At 46.6% G+C, this 24,397-nt stretch overlaps 1 protein-coding gene across 1 annotated transcript in view; it reads right to left on the reverse strand.

The window, feature by feature from the left end:
- PDSS1 (decaprenyl diphosphate synthase subunit 1) overlaps positions 1 to 24,292 on the reverse strand; it is a 39,782-nt gene extending 15,490 nt beyond the window's left edge. Inside the window, exons 1-7 of the mRNA XM_052651059.1 lie at positions 24,143 to 24,292; positions 17,432 to 17,496; positions 16,197 to 16,317; positions 13,242 to 13,372; positions 2,992 to 3,133; positions 444 to 555; positions 220 to 329 (exon numbers count right to left, since the gene is read on the reverse strand). Coding sequence (XP_052507019.1) covers positions 220 to 329; positions 444 to 555; positions 2,992 to 3,133; positions 13,242 to 13,372; positions 16,197 to 16,317; positions 17,432 to 17,496; positions 24,143 to 24,292 — 831 coding nt within the window. The remainder of the gene's footprint in view (positions 1 to 219; positions 330 to 443; positions 556 to 2,991; positions 3,134 to 13,241; positions 13,373 to 16,196; positions 16,318 to 17,431; positions 17,497 to 24,142) is intronic.
- Positions 24,293 to 24,397: the final 105 nt, after the last annotated feature.

Here is a 24,397-nt window from a genome sequence, read left to right on the forward strand (position 1 = left end):
GGAGAGATGAAAGTTGATGCCTAAACAGGAAAAATGAAAACCACAGCAGAAGTTCTCTGCTGTCTGGGGATGCAATTCTTTTCTCAGTTACTCTTGGGATTTTGGTCACTATTTTAAGATTTTTCCAGTGCAACTTTTTCTATGAGAATTAGCTCCCAAGAAAGAGCTAGGAGGCTTTTTTTTTTTTTTTTAACTTGAAAAGAAACAGAACGTACATACTGCTTTACAACTGTTGGCGATCAGACTTGCAGTCTTCTTGAAAGTCTTTTCAAGGTAGTGTGCAAATCTTTCATTTTCATCTTCTTTTGACCCGAGCTGAAGAAATTCACCTGCAAAGAAGGAAAGTGGTCAGGTGAGGGGTTTTGTTTTTTGGGGTTTTTTGCGGGGGGAGGGCTGGTAAAATACTAAGAATGAATAAAGAAGAAAAGTCAGAATTAACCTACCACGCACCAAATCTTCAATCACTTGTGTTAAAATAGATATAACAGTTGTATTTCCAACTCGCGCCAGAGCTATTGATGCTGCAGAAAGAATTAAGTCGCCAGCAAGGACAGCCTAGAAAAGAAGAAAAACCTTCAGAGAGAAGTGTCTGAGCACTGGCGCCAACAATGAAGTTTCCCAGGAGAGAAGTCCAGAATGGGAGGGAGGCAGGGCTCACCCTGGTCTGTTTTCCCTCTTCCTTGGCGGGATTATTTTACATATCTGGGACCCTGTTTGGAATCTCTCAGCTCTCAGAGATTTTCCAGTCGGTCTCTCTGGTTGAGAGTTGAAGAAATGAATGCCTGGAGATGGGAAGTGCCTGACCCTCTGGCTTCATCCTTGGCCACTGCAAAATGCATCCCACTGCCTTCATTTAGTTCTGGACCGTTCGTTCTCCCCTCACACCGTGTGGCTGCGCCTCTGCACTTACTGTTTCTTCTGCTCAAAAAGCCCCTCCCCTTCACCTGGCGACTCGTGTCGTGTGCAGGGTTAGCTCCGGCGGAACCTGCAGGAGGTCCACTGAGACCCCTCGGTCTGACCTGTGAGCACAACGCCCCTTGGGTACCGCTCTCTTCCCACTTTTTTCCTGTATGCCAAACCCCTAAGGGCACAGACTATGAATCGCCCAGCTAGTACCTGGCACACACCATGGCCCCACACATGCTTTGCTCAATGAAAACTAAACCAAGGAACCCGGGCTCCTAGTTCAAAGCCCTCAGTGCACTATTACACAGCCTCTCATTCCAGAACAAAATATGTTTTTCACTGAACACGCATCGATATTTTTTCAATCTTCTTTAGATGATCAGTTAAACCTTTGCACTGTGTTTGCAACTAATTATAAATCATATGATTGAATTATATGCTATAATCAAGTATACTAATTTGCATACTTAAAGACATGCATAAGCGTTAAAGAGTAGTTATAAATGATAGAGTTCATGGAAATTTTAATCCCTAGACTATGCAACATAACCACATTTTCAGTCCTTATTTCACACCGCATGTGGGACCTAAGTTCCTCAACTAGGGACTGAACCCATGGCCCCTGCAGCGGAAGCGTGGAGTCTTACCCGCTGGACCACCAGAGAAGCTCCAAGTGTTCACTGTCTATTAGTTCTCCGGCATTTAAAAATTAGTGATGTTCAGTTTGTTTACCAACTAAACATCATTTTATACAACATACACTGTATGAGGGATCCTGACATAACTATAAATACACACTGATAAAGTCACTGTACACATCACGACTTACAGGCACACACACATCCGCCTCCACCCTACAGCTCGAGCAGCTGAAGGCTCAGGACCTCCGAGCCCCTGCTTCTTCCCTCTCTCGGCCCTGGGGATCCCCAAGTGCCCGAAGCCAGCACGAGGAGTCCCGCCTGTGGCGAAGGCCATGAGGTTAAGTGGCATAGGCGAGTCGGGCCTTAAGGGAGCCTCGCTGGACCTGCTCGTGCTGGCTCCCGGCATCCGAGGCCAAAAGGGAAGCGAAGCTGCCAGACTGGGGATGGCTGGGATGAGGGGTGAAAGGAAAGCAGGGCTAGAGACACAGGCAGGGAAACCAGGGCTCATGGAGGAGGTACTGTGTGAATGGACCTTTATTGCTAACACGCAGTCTTGTCTGAGGGGCAGGGAAGGGGAGGTGGCCCCGGGCAGGGCGGACCAGCCGCGCAGCTGAAAGAGGCGGTGAGGGTAGAAACACGATCTCCCATTTGCACTCAGGAGGCCCCCAACAGCAGAGGCACTCACGAGAGGGGGCCAGGCAGGAGAAAACGCCAACTTGTTCACTTAGCCTCCTCTGCCCAAGCGCTCAAGTAGTAATGGCTCTAGAGCAGGCCCTGAAAATGGACACAGCAAACTGCAGGACATGTCACAGGACACAAAACCTTTTCATCTGAAATTGGTGATAAGAGGCTTACAATTGAAAATGCACACTTGATTATACAACAGAACTGTGTATACTAAAGCAAAACCAGCAGATCAACACAGTAATTAAGGCATTATTTCTTCTTTGAATACGACTGACAAACAGGTGGGAACCAGGTACTACAGACATGTGAGGGACGGGAAGGAATGGAGAGGGAATATGTGTGTGTGTGTGCTTGTATATTTATAATTTTTTTTTTTTAGTTTTATTTACTTGCCCTGACACTCTCAAATGTGGTGGTTAAGTAATTCAGGTGAATCTGAGTAATCTGAGCCCGAGTAAAAGGTGTGATTCCTCATAAGAGACACTTTTTGGATAACTACAAATATGCTTTCCTTAACCAAATTCTATGTAAAACTGTGATTAAACAGAAACAGTATGTTTATCTTTCTATGGTGTTATCTACAATCAAACATCTGTATATAGATGAAAACTATATACAAGAAACTATTTTGAAAGCTAGAAGACCACATTTGACGAAACACATTTTCATCATTTGAGACAAATCTGAAAAATAAATGCAATCCAAAGAGTGTGGTATTTAATATGAAAGATGAAAAAAACCAAAAAGCCGCACGTACCTTCTTCTCACCCCAGATCTTATTAACGGTGTGTTTTCCTCTCCGAGAACTTGCATCGTCAATGACATCATCGTGGACCAGACTGGCAGTATGGATCATTTCTGCAATTAAGGCAATGGCACGCTGGCTTGCTTGCACATTTCTAGTTAACAGAAAGCAATGCTTTTTAACAGAGACGCCGCCTATAACCTCAGCAATCGTCTTGGGAAAAGTGGACACTGGATCTAGGATAAAGAATTTTATTTCTCTAAGAGAAACTGTACAAAAACTTCGGCTTCCCTACAAAGCCAATTCTATCATTTGGAGAACATTTAAAAACACAGGAGATACTGTGAATCAAGATTATGCTTTCGGGACACCACATTGAGAAGAGTAATTTGTATAATGAACAACAAAAGAAGGATAAACAGCTTATAAGTCTGGGCATTGGACTGATAACAACTGTCTTTATGTCTTGCAACAGTGGTCTTGGTCAGTTGATGAAGTTTACAATTAGATTACAACTAAATTTCAGGAGTTGATGGGGAAGATAGGCGAAAAGCAATCTAGAGAATCGTGTGTTAAACCACCACCAATCACTGTTCAAACCTCTTAATACCGTCTTACACGTTCAGTATGGAGAAGGAAATGGCACCCCACTCCAGGATTCTTGCCTGGAGAATCCCAGGGACAGAGGAGCCTGGAAGGCTACATTCCACACGGCTGCAAGAGTAGGACACGACTTAGTGACTAAACCACCACCACCACGTGTAGCACGAAGACCTCCATAACCAAGATAGCTGGAATTCACAATTCCACTTGGCTACTGGCACTGGTTATCAATACGAATCGATAATTCATTCATACTGGAGTATGGGTTCCAATTCATGTTTAACCTGTGCATTTCAAATTTAAACTTTCATTTCCCATATTTAACACAAAATACAGGAAAAGCACTCCAAGAAGATACATGGATATGAGTTCTACAGATAAAAGGGGACTTCAATTTCTTTTTAATCATGATTATTATCACCATCAATCTTCTAGGGAAATTTTAAAAAACCGAATTTTAAGAAAATCAAACTGGGAAAATAGCCAACTGAATTCTCTGAACCTAAAAACAGAAGCCTGGATCAAACACATGTTAACCAAATGTTTCACTTATTCCTCTGGCTGACTTTTCAAATATCATGTTCTCTCAGGAGAAAAGTGAAGGGGATCCTGAAATGTGATGTTTTCTTTAAAAATCTAACCTGAAAATATGCAAAAGCCAGTGCTCCTTCTAATGCCTCAGTTCTAGCGGAAAGCCATGAAAAATGATGTATAGCTACAGTACAGATGCTGGAATTTAACTACTAAATCAGCCTGAAGATATCTTCCCATTTTGCTTTAAATATAATTTTAAAATATAGTGCTTTGTCAGCAACTCTTACCTAAGATTTTTAGAACTAAACCTCAGAACCTTCCAAGTGCTTTTAGCTTGGAAATAAACTGTCAAGTGCTGCTTATTATTTATTAATGTCACAATTATAACTGTTCCAAATACTTCTGGATCACAGCCTCCTTCGTAGTAGGGAGGGACAAATGATCTGGTAAGACCACTTTAGTGAGTGAGAAAATGGAGCTTCAGAGGGCTTCCAGGAGCTTGCTCCAAATCTCTCAGTGAGACACTCACAGACCCTACAGGCAGAAGCTTGGACCTTAAATATTTTCCAGGTACATTTACTGGATCCTATCTTTTTTTGAGTTGAATGCACAAGAAAAGATGTAGACTTTTACAGTCATTTTTCAAACAGACTTTTTTTAAAGAATATTTTCTCAATGAATTTCAGTCTGATGAAACATATACTTGCTATTGGTTAATAGCAGACTCACCTTCAAACAACTGGGAGACGTCATCTAGCCTCTCAGGCACCACTGCCATTATCACAGCAGCAGGCAAGGGCCCTGCTGCGAAACTGCAGCAGCGTGGCAGTGCTCAGTGAGACACTGGCGTGTTTTTGTTTTTAACTTTAAGATATTAAAATACAAAGATTTCTTGAAATATTTTGAAACTGCATAGACTCTTCATGTCTGTAAAAATGCCATTTTGTATGCCTAAATTGATGCCTAAATTCTAAGCAGGATTCCTGCTTAGAATATTCTGTGGCATCATGACACAGCCCCTACGTAGGGTAAGCACCACCTTTTCGACGCTTCCTCATTTTATCTGATATACTTTTTCCTGCAAACTTAGGCTTTCATGTGTGTGAAATTCTATCTGGAAAGTGCTGCCACTGCATACCCAAGCACAGCATAACGGTCTGGAAGCCAAATTTACAGATTCCGGAAACAACTCACACTGTGTGAAGACGAAATCCTCCAAGTACTGAACCGAATCATACCTTCAAAAAAATGGGCACCGTTTCTGCTTCCCACTGTCAAAGCGTGGCCACACTTTCCCAGCTCCTGGGAGAGGTGCTAGGAAAAACAAGCCAGGCGAAACAGCAGGGGAAAGGAGGCCCCGAACCTCAGAAAGCAGAGGTTCTTGTGCCCTGCACTTCACACCTGCAAGAGCGAGCGATGACTCAGCCAGCCCCTCACCACCATCAGGGGTTTCCCCCTCATCAGATTCATTATTATTAGAATGAAGAATTAGAAGCACAGACGGAATAGATAGAATAATATAATGACCCCTCCACATACCTTTCACCAAGCTGACGTGTGACTGAAATAAAACACTTTTTCCTCCCATTCATGCTGATATATAATGCCAAGTCTTTAAATGACGAGCAAACCCCGAGAGTGAGAAAGCTGTCTCCAAAAAGAAAATCAAACCTTGTCAGTGGATTACCCTGACTTCCAACAAATGAAGGAGGCAGACAAATTTAAACAGTAAATGCGGTTTTCCCTTTAACAAGGACAGAGGCACAGCTATCCCTAAAACTACAGGGACTGTATAAAGACCGGAGAGTTCTCAGGTGGGTTACAGGAGGCTCTACTTCTAAATATCACACTATGTTCTTCTGTTTCTCTCTTCTGATAATTCTAAAGAGAAGCATTTCACTTTGCTTGTTAGCACTAGCTTACTATTCCTTAAATCTCATCTCTGGCCCACCTAGTCATAAACCAATTTTCTTGAAAACGCAGACCGACAGTTCCTCAGACACAGCAATTGGGATCTCTCACGATGGGCCTCAGGAACTGGGATTCTGAAGTGGCAGGCCCACTGTCTGACGCACAGAGTCAGGGAAATGCTGATCTATGAGTGGGGGGCATTCACCTGCCTTACTCAAGCCCCAAAAGGAAGCGGCTCCTGAGGAGTTTGACAGAAGCGTGGTCTCTGCTGCCCCCCTGTGGCCAAGCCTCTAAACTGCAGGCATGAGAAGTTTCTCTGGCCTGAAAAATGACCTGGACTTGGCGGCTCAGTTCGATCAAGGTCTTGAGCCAACTTCTCTCCAAGTCTCTTCACAGCCTGCGGGCAGGCAGTGTCCCCTGCTCTGAAGGGCGCAGTCACAGGAGGGTGACCTCTCCTCTGACACTCCTCGTCATCTCGAGTTTTAAAGGATAGGAATGAACACTATCGGTTTGGTACTGAAGAAATTCCCTATTTAAAAGGCAAACGAAGTCTGTCTCTCAAGTTCTTTGGGATGTGACCTGTTACTGATGAAGGTATATACAGCCAAGTTTTCAGTACACTGAACAATATATCCACACAGCCAGATTCTATCTTATCTGCCACTGAGCTGAGTGGGCCCCAGAACGACCGACACCGTGGAAAGCGTCCTGCTTTCCTGTTGGGCCTGCGCTGCCAGCCCTGGTGCATCCCAAAAAGGCACCTCCAGAGGGAGGGAGAAGCCCGCCGGGCACACTGCCCACATGGACAGGACACGATGCGAGCAATGGCGCCTGTAGTAGTTTCCTGCGGCTCTGTGTTGGGTCACCACAAACGTGCTGGTTTAAATTGACAGAAATTCTCCCACCGTTCTGGAGACCGCAAGTCCAGAAACCGTTCCCCTGAACTGAATCCAAGGTGTTGGCAAGGCTGGGCTCCCTGCAGCGCCTCAAGGGCAAGGTCCTCTCCTCACTCCTTCCAGTTCTGCTGGCTGCTGGTGACCTTTGCTTGTGGCCACAAGCTGGAAGGCGCCCCCTTCAAGCCCCTCTGTTTCATCTTCACATGCCCTTCTCCTGTGTGAGGCGATCTCCTCTGGCCCCCTCTTTAGGGCTGCCAGTGACTGCATCTGGGGCCCATCAGAAAACCCAGGATGACGCCTCCATTTCACAATCCTTAGCTGAAGGCACACCTGCAAAGACCATTTTCTTGCCACAAAATGCAACACTTTATAGGTCCCAAGGATTAGGATGTGGGTGCCTCTTGCAGAGCCATTTTTCAGCTTAACACAGCTCCTTGCTTTCGCCAGCCTCTTCTGTTGATGCTCAAATTTTTCCTTTTCAGTGCTCTCATTCCTAAAATTACTTGATTTTACTGCTTCTGTCTAAAAGCTTGCTTTTCCACATTATTGATACAACCTTGAAGTGTCTCCCCATCTACGGCGGAATGCAGGGTTCAGGTTGAACTTGGGGTGAGGGGGCCACGGAAGGGGTTCCTCACCATCTCTCACTCGCCGCATCTCATCCTCTACCCCGGTTTCTTGGCCTTGGTCTCTGGCCCCTGCAATCTGCTCTTTTGCCGTACTGGGGACACTACTGGCATGAACGTCAGAGGTGCCCTCCATCCGACGTTCATGATGCCCGCGAGCTCTGACTCGCCTTGCGGGTCACCATCCTTGGTCACCGGCCACTCACCTCTGAAAACTCAAACAAGCGCACCAGACTAGTGTGAAGACTGTCTTTCTTTGAAGGGAATGGCAGTTTTAAGCTGAACCCTACAGTCGTAAATCCATTAACAGTTTTAATATCGGGAGAAAAGAACTGACATCCAAGAGCAGCAGCTCTTGAATATTTCAGATCTATCTCCAGATAAAATAGGTGCCTGCAGAGCTACCTTGTAAATGAAGCAGGGCGCGTGCTATCGGTTGTTTTCTTGCCTCTGAAACACTGCATTTAGAACCCTTAGACATGTGGAGAGTGACCCCCATGGTGCCATCTCAGACCTGCAGCTTGTCCACGGTGGCTTTCTCCACAGGACCCACGGTGACAGTGAATGATGCAGTACTTGGGTTTTGCAAACTGGACCCAGCTGATCAAAGTGCAGAAGGTGACTCCTTCAGTGATGGACTCAGCCTCCCCCGGGGGCCAGGAGCCTGAAGAGCGAGCCCTACAGTCGTCCTGATCTCAGTGATGTTCCTTTAGGTGGGAGCTTCACCTCACCCATGAAATGGACAACCCTCTGGTTACTCAGGCCTTCTCTACCTCAGTAGGCGTCCTCTGTTACAGACTTTACTTGTAGATCCATGTTAATAATGAGTATGGACACATCAAAAGTGCCATCTCCTGGCTTAAAGACAAAAACATTTCCTGGGGCACCAAACTTCCTAACCCACAAACAGCCACAGCAGTACCTGGCTCACTGACTCAAAACACACACATTCTAGACCAGGAATGGATCTAGAATCTCTAGTGCCCTGACCCTAGGAATCATTCAAGTGAGCTGGTGCTGTTACGACCATTTTGTCACAGCTTTCCTACAGTAAGCTTTTGTAATTTCCTTTGCTGTCATGAGAATCACAAGTTACTTTCACTGAATTTAAGACTTTTTTCACATTTGGAAGCTTGACCTGTTAACTAATGTGAAGACTGCATTATTTAAAAAAACAACAATAAAAACACATCATACGATCTGTTCTATCTAATCAAATGTCTGGGTTTGCAAAGTGCACTAATAGGATTCAGGGGCACTTGACTGCCTGTACAGTCAAAATCAGTAGATCCATGCCCAGCGTAACTGGAGTAGGCCTGTTATCTCAGTCACTGGTACTGATATCCACTCTCCAGGGCTGGAAGATTTCCACAAGAATTAGGTGATGTCAACACCAATGGTAAAACAGGTACCTTTAAGGAGGTCTCTAAACAGGACAGGTCTGGCTCATTGGAGAAGAGACAGTAATCATGCTACGGTCGGTAAGCAGACCATTTCACAGAAGTCTTTCTTACAGAGCTCATTTTTCAACTAGATTCTCTGATAAAGTGAGCTCTGACTCACAGGTAGCTAGCTGGGTTTTGCTGAACCCTTCTGAGGGCACGGTGCTCCAGGAAGCAGACTCTCAGGTTCAGAGCACAGGATGTCTGCTCAGGACCCCTGGGATGAACAGGTGAGGTTGGGGAGGGGTTTCTGTGAGGTAGGCCTGTCCGAAGCTGCTGCCATTTCACCATGCGTCCCGGCGCTAGAATGGCCCTTCATGTACCGGTCCCTGGATGTGGACAGGCTCAGGTGAGAGGACTCTGGGCTGCTAGGACAGCCCTCGAGGAGCCTGAGAAGCAAAGGCTTTCCACCAGCAACACTGGTCCAGCAGCGTGGGCAGAAGGTCCTTCATTTAAGGCGAGCTCTGGGCACGTGGCTCGGAATCCACCACAACTCTGCGTTCTGGACTCTCAAGTCTCATTATCTGTTATGTGCATCCCACTTTACCTGGCCAGGTGCTGTGGTTACCAGGATACACAGAAGAAAACTGGAGACTAAGTCTTAGGCAGAGGAACCAGAGATCAAATTGCCAACATCTGCTGGATCACACAAACACATCTACTTCTGCTTTGTTGACTACGCCAAAGCCTTTGACTGTATGGATCACAACAAATGGTGGAAAATTCTTCAACAGATGGGAATACCAGACCATCTGACCTGCCTGAGAAATCTGTATGCAGGTCAAGAAGCAACAGTTAGAACTGGACTTGGAACTTACTGGTTCCAAATTGGGAAAGGAGTACGTCAAGGAGAACGTCACCCTGTTTAACTTATGTGCAGAGTACATCACGCGAAATGCTGGGTTGGTTGATGCACAAGCTGGATTCAAGATTGGAGGCAGAAATATCAATAACCTCAGATATGTAGATGACACCACCCTTATGGCAGAAAGTGAAGAACTAAAGAGCCTCTTGATGAAAGTGAAAGAGGAGAGTGAAAAAGCTGGCTTGAAACTCAACATTCAAAAAATGATTATCATGGCATCCAATCTTTTCACTTCATGGCAATAGATGGGGAAACAGTAGAAACAGTGACAGACTTTATTTTCTTGGGCTCCATAATCACTGCAGATGGTGACTGCAGCTATGAAATTAAAAGACACTTGCTCCTTGGAAGAAAAGCTATGGTCAACCTAGACAGCATATTAAAAAGTAGAGACATTACTTTGCCGACAAAGGTCCGTCTAGTCAAAGCTATGATTTTTCCAGTAGTCATGTATGGATGTGAGAGTCGGACCATAAAGAAAGCTGAACACCGAAGAATTGATGCTTTTGAACTGTGGTTTTGGAGAAGACTCTTGAGAGTTCCTTGGACTGCAAGGAGATCAAACCAGTCTATCCTAAAGGAAATCAGTTCTGAATATTCTTTGGAAGGACTGACGCTGAAGTTGAAGCTCCAATACTTTGGCCACGTGATGCAAAGAACTGACTCCTTGGAAAAGACCACGATGCTGGGAAAGACTGAAGGCAGGAGGAGAAGGGGACGACAGAGGATGAGATGGCTGGATGGCATCACCGACTCGATGGACATGAGTTTGAGCAGGCTCCAGGAGTTGGTGATGGACATGGAGGCCTGGCGTGCTGCAGTCCAAGGGGTCACAAACAGTGGGACACAACTGAGCAACTGAACTGAACTGATACCTTTCCCTAGAAAAATGGAAAGGTACGAACAATTTTGCATACGATTCCAAGGGGCTCACAGACCCCACCCCCCCCACCCCCGGACAACTTCCATGGACCTCAGATTAAGAATTCCCAATAACCTAGTAAGGAACATATAATGGACAAGTGAAAAAGCTTAATGAAGAAAAAAAATAAAGCAATAGAAGGTAGTTTTCCCCCCTATTTCTTAAGGTTTGTGTTCTGTTTTCTAAAGTCCCCTGCAGGATTACCCTGAACTTATTTAATAGACAGAAGCAGGATGAAGATGTCTGACAAGCCTGAGAGAAGCCACTCAACTTCGACTGTTAAGTGATGAAGCAATCCTGCCGACTCTGACAAGGAGGTAGTTCAAGAGGCGAACAGGTTCTGGGGCCCCCGCTGCAAACAGGCCTGTGGGGCCCCGCCTGGGACCTTCAGCCACCTTTGCTCACACTGTTCTCATAAACCTCTTACAGCAAAACCACAGATGGCCCCTGCTCTCCAGAAGCTCTCCCCCTGCTCCCTACCCGCTCCTGCTTTAAGCGGGAAGACACCCGGTCCATTAAGTGCCTGATCCACAAGGGTCCTTAGCAAGTGAGTATTCCCAAGAAGTTGGGGCTCAGAGAGTAATCGTGCTAGGCTACTGTGCCACCAGAATGCACACCAGTCACGACTCACATCTCAATGCTGGGCACAGCTCTGTGCTGAGTCTTCAGTCAGCCCTGCTCCCACCACAGGGAGAATGAAGCTGGAGGCAGGACATCCCCAGGGAAGGCAGAATGGAACTTACTTTTTAAACCAACAACGCCTTTTCTGTATCACAGTCTCCCATTTATTCCTGCAAACCAACAATTTCTACAATTTCAATGACATAAACTGAAGGCTCTGACAATGGGGATAACAGCTGACAGGATTTAAAGCAAGCAACGCAGAATGTTTTCCTTCCCATGTAATCTCTGAGGGTGAGGAGCTGTATCAGGTGTTAATCTGGAGAATTAAAGATATAAACACTATCTCTACACCAGAGGTTCTCAACTAGGGATGATTCTGCTCCTCAGGGGACACCTGGCAATGTCTGGAGACTTTTCTGGTTGTCATCAACTGGGGAAGGGGTGCCACTGGCATCTACTGGATGGAGGCCAGGTATAGCTGCCAGAAGCCCTACAAGACCCAGAATAGTCCCCACAGCAAAGGACTACCTGGCCCCAAAAGTCAGCAGAGCCAAGGCTGAGGAATCCAGTTCCAGACCTCATGAGAGGTATTTCAAGTTTGGTTCAGAGGGGAGTATTTCTGCTGCTCTGCCTTCTAGGTGAAGTGATCCTGATGATGGGAAAACAGCCACCCCCAGAGATCCCGCTGCTTGTTCAAACTCTCCTGTGAGCATTTAGAAAGTCTCAGGGCAAATGGGAGGAACCTCTGAGCACAGTGTCGTGCCCTGGAGCTGCAGTGGCACAGCCACAGGGCACAAGTGGCTGAGCACACGCTAAGGAGCGCTACCTGATGCCCGCTCTTACATCATCCTTACACTTGGTGCTGGTAAAGCTTTGCTGCTGGTGTGCAGGTGCCAAGTCTTGTTTGAGTCTTCGTGATGCTATGGATTGCATCACGCCAGGCCTCCCTGTCCCTCACCATCTCCCAAAGTTTGCCCAAGTTCACGTCCATTGAACTTAGGCAAATTCTGGGTGATAACATCCAACCACTCATCGTCCGTCATCCTCTCCTGCCTTCGGTTTTTCCCAGCATGGCAAACCCAAGGCCCTCCCTAAGGGCTACATCTTTTCCTGAGCTATCTACAGATAAAAGGGAGGCAAATGCAAACGTTCACCAGGAAAATGTGCCAGTGTACATTATGGTCCACTGGAGTGTCCATCAGAAGACTGCCTGATGTAAAAACACAGTGAAGACACTCCAGTAACATGGCAAAGAGTTTTAAGAATAATGGCAATGGGTAAGTCCTCTGTCGTTTCAAGGTTTCCTTTAATGTTAAAACATGGCAGCTGTTTTAATAGTTGAAAATTTTACATATATTTGCAACACAGAAGTTGAAGACCAAAAGTCAAAATGCCTTCTTTTAAGAAAAATTTTCTTTGGCATGTTTCTGAAGGCCACAAGAACTCAGGTCCTGCAGGGGGTGTGGTGGCCAGAATCTGGGCCTAACTCATGACTTTATAACCATCAACCTTCGGAAAAATGGCCCCGTGTGTACAACAGTTACAAGTAGGCATACATGCTGGCGTTCTTTGCTTCTGCACGAGAAAACTCAGTGTAGCTTTGAAGATTCTAAAATGTTTATTTACTGCTGAAGTTGTTCTCCCGTGGATATTAGAAAGTGTGGAAAAGGAAGATGCCCAGACTAGACTCCAGGCTGACCTCAGGAACACAAAGCTAGAAATTACTCACCACAAGGCGCGTTTGCAGACACAAGGTACTAGTTAAACCAGAAAGTAAATGGTAATTGGGAAGGAAGGTTTGCTGAATAGAAAACAGAGGAGAGAAGGTAACTCACTCACCGGGAGTTATTGTGATGAATGTTACAGGCTCGGGCCATTAGCACCACAATAATTGGTCGAAAGGCTTTTCCTTTTCCATCAAAGTAGTACTCGGACATTTCCTTGAGTTCTGCTGTAGATATGAAGAGTTCCTGAAACAAAGTTTCTCTGCGTCAACAGGGTGGCATAACTACACAAAACGTCAGCGGAATTTCTTTTGCACAGCTTTGATTTTAGTGTGTTCATTTCAACGGGGAAATCCAACACTTGGGAGGAAGAGGTGCCAACACTGTGTGGCCACAAAGCTGGCTCCTGCGGCTGGGCTGCAAGCAGTGCCTGGCTGCCCCCCGCCAGGGGCCTACGTGCTGGGTGGGCCTGCCGCTGGCGGAGACCCTGTGTGACCGCGGCGGAGGGGGATCGCCAGATGGCTGGTGACAGCTGCAGAGGGAGGAAACAGGGCTGCCTGCAGCCTGGAGGGGGGAGGCGGGAGGACAAAGAGGGCGGGCTGTGGGGGCCAGTGAAGCAGAAGGTCGGGGGCAGACGAGATGAGAGAAGGGCAGCATCAGCGTCTGGCTCCGGTGTTTCTCAGCCACACAAGCCAAAGGTTCACAGGGAAAGTGTACAACACGCTATGCATGATTGCAAAGAGCTTATGATGGCATTAGGGAAGCAAAATTTTTTTAAATATGAAATATTCAGTGAATGATACAGTGGCAACTTGAATAATGGCCGTAGGTTCATTAAGGTTCAAAGAATAGAGAGATCACCGTGGGCAAGAAAAACTGAGCATTTCATGGAGGAGACAAGCTATGCCTGGCGACCAGAAGCTAAGGAGGATTTTGCTTCCTGAAGAGGAGGGAGAGCTGTCCTGGGGATGGGCACATGTGTGTCCTGTCTCTCTCAGAGACTTGCTAGAAAGAATCCCAGCCTGTGTCCCAGGGGCAACAAACGGGCCCAGCAGTCCTTCACAGGGCTCAAGCGCACATGAGCCAGCAGGCCTGGCACTCCCTCCTCAGTGCCAAGGACGACAATAAACGCAGAGGTTTCAGAGAAAAATGGACAGCCTCTCGTCTACACGGAGCTCAGAGTCTAGGCAGGGGCAGGGAAACAGGACTGCAGTGTAGTGTGGCAGGGGGAGGACTCCTGTCCTGGAGCTGAGGGCTGCTGCCCGGGAGCACACAGGAGGCACCTCTGGCTCAGGCTGAGGCCGGGAGGGCGAGAGCCGGGGCAGCCGGGTGACAGAAACCCAGGGCTGAGGACCGAAGGCCAGATTCCGATGAGGGACTTCCCTGAGGGTCCAGTGGATAAGAACCTGCCTGCCAATGCAAGGGACACCGGTTCAATCCCTGGTCCAGGAAGATCCCACATGCCTCGGAGCAACAAAGCCTGAGAACCACAGATACGGGAGCCTGTGCACCTAGTGCCCAGGCTCTGCAAGAGAAATCACCACAGAGAGACGCCTGGGCACTACAACTAGAGAGTAGCCTCCCTGCTTGCCGCAACGAGAGAAAAACCCTCGTGCAGCAACAAAGATCCCACACAACCAAAAATAAATAAAAACAACTTTCAAAAGAGAGAGAGAGATGAGATGAGGAGGGTGTGGAGGGGAAGGAGCAGGCCGGGTCGAGGGTCCTCCCCAAGGTCCTGGGTGGCAACCTCACATCAACAGGATAAACAAGAGAAAAACAACTCGTAGGAAAAAGCGGAGCTTCAGCTCTGCCAGTGTGAGACCGTGATGGACGCTCCATAGAGCTGCCCAGGGAGCCGGCAGAGTTTAGGAGAGAACGTTCATTCTGGGCCAGAGCCATTACCTGGGAGTCTTTAGCACGGAAACGGGTAAACTGAAGACAGAGCCAGAAGAGGAGCAAACAGCCCCAGGGAGCAGCTGGAGGGGACGGAGAGGGGCCCAGGAAGCCGACTGAAGCATGGCCTGAGGAACACAAGGGCAGTGCGGAAGCCAAGGGCTGGGCTTCGCGCAAGGGCTGTGGGCAGCAGGGTCCAATGTTCAGAGGGTCTGGAAGATACAAGCCAGCAGTGCCTGTCGGATTTAGTAGAAGGGGGCAAAGGCAGTTTCAGGTGAGAGGCTGATAGGAAGGCAAAGGGTGGTGATGGAGCCGTGGTGAAGGGGCAGAACAGAGAGAGAGGGGCTGGGAATACTGGAGCGGAACCGGGAGGCCACAGGGTGATGGGATGGTCCTTTAAACGATGAACAGGAAGAAGCTGGCGCATCTGAAATGGATCCAGAGGAGAATCAAGAGGGCAAGTCTGCAGACCAACACGGAGAACAGGGAATTGGGGGAGAAGAATCTAGGGCCCCAAGCAGGAGGCAAAGGGTGTGGGGCTTGACCAGACGCAGGGACGGCGCTGGAGGAGGCAGGCTACAGCAGGGGCGTGCACGGGCCGGGCAGGCGTTCAGGGAGCTCCTCCTCCACAGCTCCTGCGTGGCTCCTTGGACAGGAAGTGCTGGCGCCGTGGAGACAGCAGAGTGGGGCGGGGGCTGGCGGGGGTAAATGCAGAACCTTGAAAGGAGAAGGAAGCTGACCAGGGGAACATAAGCATCTTGGGCAGCAGAGGAGAATCCACGTGAGGCTGGGGGCCACTGAAAATTTGGGCAACAGAATGCTTGATGAAGAAAAGTCCTGTCGGGGGCATCCCAGCACTGATATTCAGAACCGGAGTGGAGGACAGTGGCAGGGGTCACTGGAGGCCTCAGAGCCGCACCGGCCCAGTGCAGGAGACCGGTCTGGGGGGAAAGGGTCAGAGGACTCTGTGCACGTGCCATCACCCGCCTCTAGTGGTGACTTCTGTTGCATCTTCCACACTGCCCCATACTCACTGCTCAAGAAACATTTAAAACCAGACATTTGGGAATCAGGTCTGCAATGAATGGCACAGCACACATGGGAAAACCTGCACTGTTTTTTCGTAACTCAAAGAAATCAACCTAACTTCACAGTATCGTCAAAAATCTCTTACCTTCCTGATGTCCTCATAGAGACCTTTCAAGTCTCTCCAGCCAAGCTTAAAAGGGTCGGTGTACTTCTCACCACTCAGTGTTTTACTGAAGCAGCAAGCTACTGGCGTCGTGTGATGGAACCTAAGCAGAAACGCACACAATGGGAGACTGGGCACTATTTTGCAGAGTTACTTCATTTTTAAGTAAGAATTACACAGACCTATGCATATACATATACATGTAACAGAGTTGGAGGATGGAAATTTAAGCCTACATACTTGCTGGGAATTAAGTATGAATGCAAAAAGGTCATAATTTCAAAGATCATATAAAATTCTGATCCTGCTCAACATTACACCAATTTTCATAACCAGGACCTAGGGAGCCACAAAATCAAAAGAAATATAAACCATGTTCACTGTGTTAAAAAATTTTTTTAACGGTCATATATATAAATATATATATATTTTGGCTATGCTGGGTCTGCAGTTGCTGTGAGGGCTTTCCCCCAGTTGCAATGTATCAGGTTCGCATTGCAGTGGCTTCCCTACCCGCAGAGCATGAGCTTTAGGGTGCATGGGCTTCAGCAGCTGCAGCACAAAGGCTCATTCGTTTCAGCTTCTGGGCTCTAGAGCGCTGGCTCAAAACTTGTGGCTCACGGCTTAGTTGCTCTGAGGCATATGGGATCTTCCCCAGTCGGAATCAGGTGGATTCTTTACCCTGAGCTACCAGAGAAGTCCAAGTTTGAATTTTATTATACAGTTGGGCCTCTCTATCTACGGGCTCTACATCTCTGGATTCAAACAACCTCATATTGAAAATGTGTGTGTGTGTGTGTGTGTGTGTGTGTGTTTAATAAAAGTTTCAAAAAGCAAAATTTGAATTTACCATGCTTAGGCAACTATTTGGATAGCATTTATATTAGGTATTATAAGTTATCTAAAAATGACAAAGTATAAGGGATGATGTGTGTAGGTTATATGCAAATATTATGTCATTTTATATAAAGGACTTGAGCATCCCCAGTTTTGGTATCTGAGGTGAGAGTACCCTAGAACCAATGTCCTCTCCTTGTCCCCACCAATGGACGGCTGTTTCTTTTTACGAAGACCAAGATCACACAAAGCAGGTATTATGGAACTTAACTAGCACAGTCAATTTCCTGAATTGAATAGCCCACCACAATTTAGAATAGACATTTACTGGCAATATATATGACTAATAATTTTAGCTGCAATACAGATAATAAACTTACCGTGATACACCATACATATTTTGAAAGGCAGATGTTAAACTCTTCATAAGATTACAATAGGACATCTATAAAATAAAATATTAAGAAACTTCTAAGAGAATATTCATGAAAAACTTTTATAACACTAAATAAGAATTCCTGTAATTTATACAAAATAGTAATCTTTTATCTTTTATAGTCAGCAAAAACAAGATAGGGAGCTGACTGTGGCTCAGATCATGAGCTTCTTATTACCAAATGCAGACTTAAATTGAAGAAACTAGGGAAAACCACTAGACCATTCAGGTATGACCTAAATCAAATCCCTTATGATTATACAGTGGAAGTGAGTAATAGATTTAAGGGCCTAGATCTGATAGAGTGCCTGATGAACTACGGAATGAGGTTCGTGACATTGTACAGGAGACAGGGATCAAGACCATCCCCATGGAAAAGAAATGCAAAAAAGCAAAATGGCTGTCTGAGGAGGCCTTACAAATAGCTGTGAAAAGAAGAGAAGCGAAAAGCAAAGGAGAAAAGGAAAGAAACAAGCATCTGAATGCAGAGTTCCAAAGAACGGCAAGGAGAGATAAGAAAGCCTTCCTCAGTGATCAGTGCCAAGAAACAGAGGAAAACAACAGAATGGGAAAGAGTAGAGATCTCTTCAAGAAAATTAGAGAAACCAAGGGAACATTTCATGCAAAGATGGGCTCGATAAAGGACAAAAATGGTCTGGACCTAACAGAAGCAGAAGATATTAAGAGGTGGCAAGAATACACGGAAGAACTGTACAAAAAAGATCGTCACGACCTGGATAATCACGATGGTGTGATCACTCACCTAGAGCCAGACATCCTGGAATGTGAAGTCAAGTGGGCCTTAGGAAGCATCACTATGAACAAAGCTAGTGGAGGTGATGGAATTCCAGTCGAGCTATTTCAAATCCTGAAAGATGATGCTGTGAAAGTGCTGCACTCAATATGCCAGCAAATTTGGAAAACTCAGCAGTGGCCACAGGACTGGAAAAGGTCAGTTTTCATTCCAATCCCAAAGAAAGGCAATGCCAAAGAATGCTCAAACTACCACACAATTGCACTCATCTCACACGCTAGTAAAGTAATGCTCAAAATTCTCCAAGCCAGGCTTCAGCAATATGTGAACCGTGAACTTCCAGATATTCAAGCTGATTTTAGAAAAGGCAGAGGAACCAGAAATCAAATTGCCAACATCCTCTGGATTACGGAAAAAGCAAGAGAGTTCCAGAAAAATATTTATTTCTGCTTTCTTGACTATGCCAAAGCCTTTGACTGTATGCATCACAATCAACTGTGGAAAATTCTGAAAGAGATGGGAATACCAGACCACCTGACCTGCCTCTTGAGAAACCTATATGCAGCTCAGGAAGCAACAGTTAGAACTGGACATGGAACAACAGACTGGTTCCAAATAGGAAAAGGAGTACGTCAAGGCTGTATATTGTCACCCTGCTTATTTAACTTATATGCAGAGTACATAATGAGAAACGCTGGGCTGGAAGAAGCACAAGCTGGAATCAAGATTGCTGGGAGAAATATTGATAACCTCAGATATGCAGATGACACCACCCTTATGGCAGAAAGTGAAGAGGAACTAAAAAGCCTCTTGATGAAGGTGAAAGAGGAGAGTGAAAAAGCTGGCTTAAAGCTCAACATTCAGAAAACAAAGCATGGCATCTGGTCCCATCACTTCATGGGAAATAGATGGGGAAACACTGGAAACAGTGTCAGACTTTATTTTTTGGGGCTCCAAAATCACTGCAGATGGTGACTGCAGCCATGAAATTAAAAGACACTTACTCCTTGGAAGAAAAGTTATGACCAACCTAGATAGCACATTCAAAAGCAGAGACAATACTTTGCCAACAAAGGTCCGTCTAGTCAAGGATATGGTTTTTCCAGTAGTCATGTATGGATGTGAGAGTTGGACTCTGAAGAAGGCTGAGCGCCGAAGAATTGATGTTTTTGAACTGTGGTGTTGGAGAAGACTCTTGAGAGTCCCTTGGACTGCAAGGAGATCCAACCAGTCCATTCTGAAGGAGATCAGCCCTGGGAGTTCTTTGGAAGGAATGATGCTAAAGCTGAAACTCCAGTACTTTGGCCACCTCATGCGAAGAGTTGACTCATTGGAAAAGACTGTGATGCTGGGAGGGATTGGAGGCAGGAGGAGAAGGGGACGACAGAGGATGAGATGGCTGGATGGCATCACTGACTCTATGGACGTGAGTCTGAGTGAACTCCGGGAATTGGTGATAGACAGAGAGGCCTGGTGTGCTGCGATTCATGGGGTCGCAAAGAGTTGGACACGGCTGAGCGACTGAACTGCACTGACTGAACCAATCTTTTAGTTGTCCATTTAAAGACTGCAAACCAGAGAAAATGGTAAGAAAGTTTCCCCTCCATATTACAAAATCAGTACCTGTCATTACAGAAAATATAAATACGAAAAAAAGCAGGAAATAAAAACATCTATAATCTATCCCTTCCCCCAAAGACTGCTCCACATTTATACCTATCTTTCCAGATCTGAAATTCCCTTCCATTTAACTAACACTGGGCAGAGGGTAGTAAGGATTAGTGTGGCTTACACTCTTAAAATCTTAAATTGGTTTAAGACAATAATCAAGATCCCCAAAGCACCTGCCCAGACAGTGAAAGAGGATTTCAGTGTTAAGAAATTTAGTTACACAAACACTGCCTATGTCAAACCACTGTTCCTGAATATACCTGGAAATGGTACTTCTTGAAAAGCAGTATTAACAAACAAGCTCAGCAGCACATTTTGATCATATTAACTTAATCAGAGATCGAGAACAACAGAAGATGGCTTCTAGAAGACTCAGAGGTTGTGGTGACAACCGTTGTGCACTCTTATGGGTCAGGAAATGTGACAGGCACTGGTGACCCAGAGACACAGCAGGCAAACTGGAAGAATTCAGGGTCACAGGCATTCCAAAAGCTACTACTCTGATGCAGGAAGCGCTCTTATAGGATACTGAAAGAAAACATTTTGACCAAGGACAGATTTAGCACTAGCAAAAAGAAAACGAATCCACTGTATTGGTCTTACAACCGAGACTTTACAATAAAGTCCTGCAATGTGGGCTTGACTCTGACAACTATGTGTTATACAGCCAGGGAACTTGAAATTCAGAAAAGTCTGAAAAACTGATAATACAGATATGTTTACAACACATCAAAAGAAAAAAGCACCTACAGAACAGTGTGCACTATGTGATTCTGCTAAAAATTTGTATAACTATACAAATAAAATCCAGGGTTTGGAAGCACATCAGTTCAGTTCAGTCGCTCAGTCGTGTCCAACATAAGGGGGGTATTAAAAATGGTTATTTTGAAATAAATCAGATCATGGGAGTTTTTTTGCTTTTCGTTTTTAATTCATATTTTCTGAGTTTTCTCTAGTGAACACATACTGCTTTAGATGTATTAAAATGACATTAGGGACTTCCTTGGTGGACAAGTGGGGGCGAATCCACCTTGCAATGCAGGGCACATGGGTTCGATCCCTCATCAGGGAACCAGGATCCTACATGCCTTGAAGGAAGGCATCCTTCCTGTGCTGCAAGGAAGGATCCCACGTGTTGCAACTAAGACCCAAGGCAGTCAAATAATTTTCTAAATGGCCCATTACTTAAAAAAATAAATAAAATGACAATAAACGCTGACTTTGCCTGGCAGGCAGTGGCCGAAAAAGGTGGCCCAGAGTTGTATCTTCCCCATGGCGTTACATATCCATTAATGAAGTCCCAGGCATTACAATGTCCTAAAGAAAAAAACTGACAATCCTCCTTTGAATTCAACCTAACGTGACACTTAACCTACTTCTTCAGCCTTCACACATAAATAATTCACATGAATTTAGTATTTATTGTAATACGTATTCAATTTGAAACCAAATCTCTAAGTGCAGTGTTAAAGTTACACAGCTAGCATAGAGGGCTCTTAATTACTGGGCAACTGGTAGCTTGTTTAAAGCCTAGAGGGCGGGTCTTGGCTCAAATCCCAACATTTCCTAGTAGTTATCTTGAGACAGCTTCCTGATAAAATCTATGCCAAAGATGCTGGTACTAATTGAGCGATTACAGGTTGGCTGTGAACATTTATAGGATGTATTCAGCCAAGCTATCTTCTGCTTTAAAAGTATCTTGGGGCGAGGTTTTTTGAAGTCAGGTTAGAAATACACAGAAGAGCTGTATTCAAAGGGTGTTGTGGAACTGGGGCCACCTAGGGGCCACGACTAGTGCGAACATCAACCATCTCCCAAATTTGATTTTCTATCTTTCCATCTCATACGCTCCCCTGAAATTCAACTTGCCTCCCACGAAGTTACTTAAAAAAAAAAAAAGAGAGAGAGAAAATGCTGAGTAAGAATCAAGACATACCGACTAGTGATTTGGCACAATCAGACACACCCTGGTTTTTGTCCTATCGCAAGATATGTGAACACTCAGTGAAAAGGTTGAGAGAACTTACAAACATCAGTGAGAGGAGAGCTTTGCTGGGAGAGCCGGGCGTGGCTTTACTGTTGCTGCTCTTTGTCCCCAAGGAACATTAGGCCCTACGAGACTTGAACTAGCCAAAACACACCCTCTCCTAAGACAGACACCAGAAGGCTCCAGTATTAATTTACGGCGAAAAATACCACTGACACAGAAATCACAAATATACGGTATCGGGTTTCTCTGGTGGCTGAGAGTTAAAGAATTTGCCTGCCAATGCAGGAGACATGAGTTCGATCCCTGGTCCCAAAAGATCCCACATGCTGGGGAGCACGAAGCCCGTGGGCTACAATTATTGAGCCTGTGCTCTAGAGCCAGGGAGACCGACTACTGAGCCCACGTGACACAGCTACTGCCGCCTTCATGCCCCAGAGCCCGTGCTCCGCAAGGAGAAGCCAATGCACTAAACTGGAGAGCGGCCCGCTCGCTGCAACTAGAGAAAAGCCCACGCAGCAAGGCCCAGCACAGCCAATAAACAAATAAATAGAATTAATTAAAGAGAGAGAGAGAGACAGTACTGGGATTATCAGCAAAGCTCCTCCAACAATTCTCTCCAGGAAAGCACCCTTTATGTAGCTAAGATAATTGCTTAATGGGCATGGATTTTTTCAAAAACAGGAGTGTCAAAGAAGAATCAATGTCATCAGTGGTGGGTGCATCCCTCTCTGCAAATAACATCCTCATTTGCAGTACTAGGAATATCTGAAGCCTGGCTAGGACAGCACCTACACGGATCCCACAGTCTCTCTATTCCCCATATTCTCTCTCTATTGTCCCTTCCGTAGACCAGCCCAACTGCCATTCTCTCTTCAAGTGTCTGTTCTGAATAAATTGTGATTTATGTACCCATATGTATCCAAAAGCAGACACTTAGAAATGCTGCTGCTGCTGCTGCTAAGTCGCTTCAGTCGTGTCTGACTCTGTGCGACCCCATAGACGGCAGCCCACCAGGCTCCCCGGTCCCTGGGATTCTCCAGGCAAGAACACTAGAGTGGGTTGCCATTTCCTTCTCCAATGCATGAAAGTGAAAAGTGAAAGTGAAGTCGCTCAGTTGTGTCCCACTCTTAGCGACCCCACGGACTGCAGCCTACCAGGCTCCTCCATCCATGGCATTTTCTAGGCAAGAGTACTGGAGTGGGGTGCCATTGCCTTCTCCACTTAGAAACACTACATATTTCATATTGGGAAATGGTATTTGATGGGTACACGGAAGTGTACCAAATCTGAGACAGGAGAGAGCCCTAAATTCAAATAAACTTTTTTTAAAAAATGAGTCTTGCAGATGAGAGGCAAACACATAACAATAGCTATGTGACAGGAGAAGTCTCCAAAAGACAGTGAGTCCATCGATCTTGCGTGGTTATACTATCCAATACGAGCTTAGCCTACAGCAAGTTAATCACTAGAGTGCAGAAAAGGATTTACAGAGCCATAGAAACTTGTCAATACACAGGAGCTAAACTGACCACAAAGGGAGGAAAAAAGAGATGGGAGTCCAAAGGCAGCAGGAGAGAACACCAATGTTTAGTACTCAGATTCTGACTCTACTTCAAGAAGTCAGACTTAAACATCAAGGTTTCTCCACTTCTGCGGCATCCTTGGGCCTCTTCTTCCAGCCCGTCCAGTTGCGCCCTCCCTCCGAAGCAACTACCGCACAACCGATCTCCGGTTCACTATGAGCATCATCCCCGCGTTCTCCAAGGGACCTATTCCGAGGCTACCCCCGCCCTCCGTATCTCTGAGCGCTCAGAGCACCTTTTGCCCTAAAATCCCAATTAAGTTCGGTTGCCCCCGAAACCTTGACTGTTAACTCGAAAAGAAACACCTGCAGACGCTCTCCACGAGTTACACAGACTTCAGGAGAAAACTGGGCTACACCTGCGCTGCCCCGGATCCGGCTCCTCGTCGCCCCTTCCTGACACCCAAGACGCTCCCGGGTCCCAGGACACCGCTCTGCAGCCCCGGGCGGGGCACCCCCAATTCAGGCGGACGCCGGGCGCCCACCCCTCGGCTCGGTCCCATCCTCGGAGCCCCGCCAGCCCAGGGTCGCATCCCAGCGCGGCCCCACGGTCCCCGCCCGCCGCGCGTGCAGCTTGCGCCCCATTCATTCCGCGGCGCCGCTGTCATTGGTGCCGTGACCTCTGCGCCCGGCCGCGGCGTGCGCTCCCCGGCCTCACCTGCGCGCGGGCGACGGCGACAGCGGCAGCGGCGGCAGCCCGCGGCGCAGACAGTGCCGCGCGGCCGGCGGAGTTGGGCCCGGGGCTCCGCGCCGCCTGCCTCCAAGAACAGCCGCGCCGCCACCGCCACGGCCACCAGCACGAGGCCATGGTCCGAGTCTGAAAGTCGCGGCAGGGCGGCGGCTCCGCCTCTGGCCCGGCGGCCCCTCCTCCCGGGACCCGGAGCCGGAAGTCCGGAACCGGAAGAGCTTGGCG

Source organism: Budorcas taxicolor, chromosome 13 (genome assembly GCF_023091745.1).
Source record: "Budorcas taxicolor isolate Tak-1 chromosome 13, Takin1.1, whole genome shotgun sequence".
Taxonomy (NCBI): Eukaryota; Metazoa; Chordata; class Mammalia; order Artiodactyla; family Bovidae; genus Budorcas; species Budorcas taxicolor.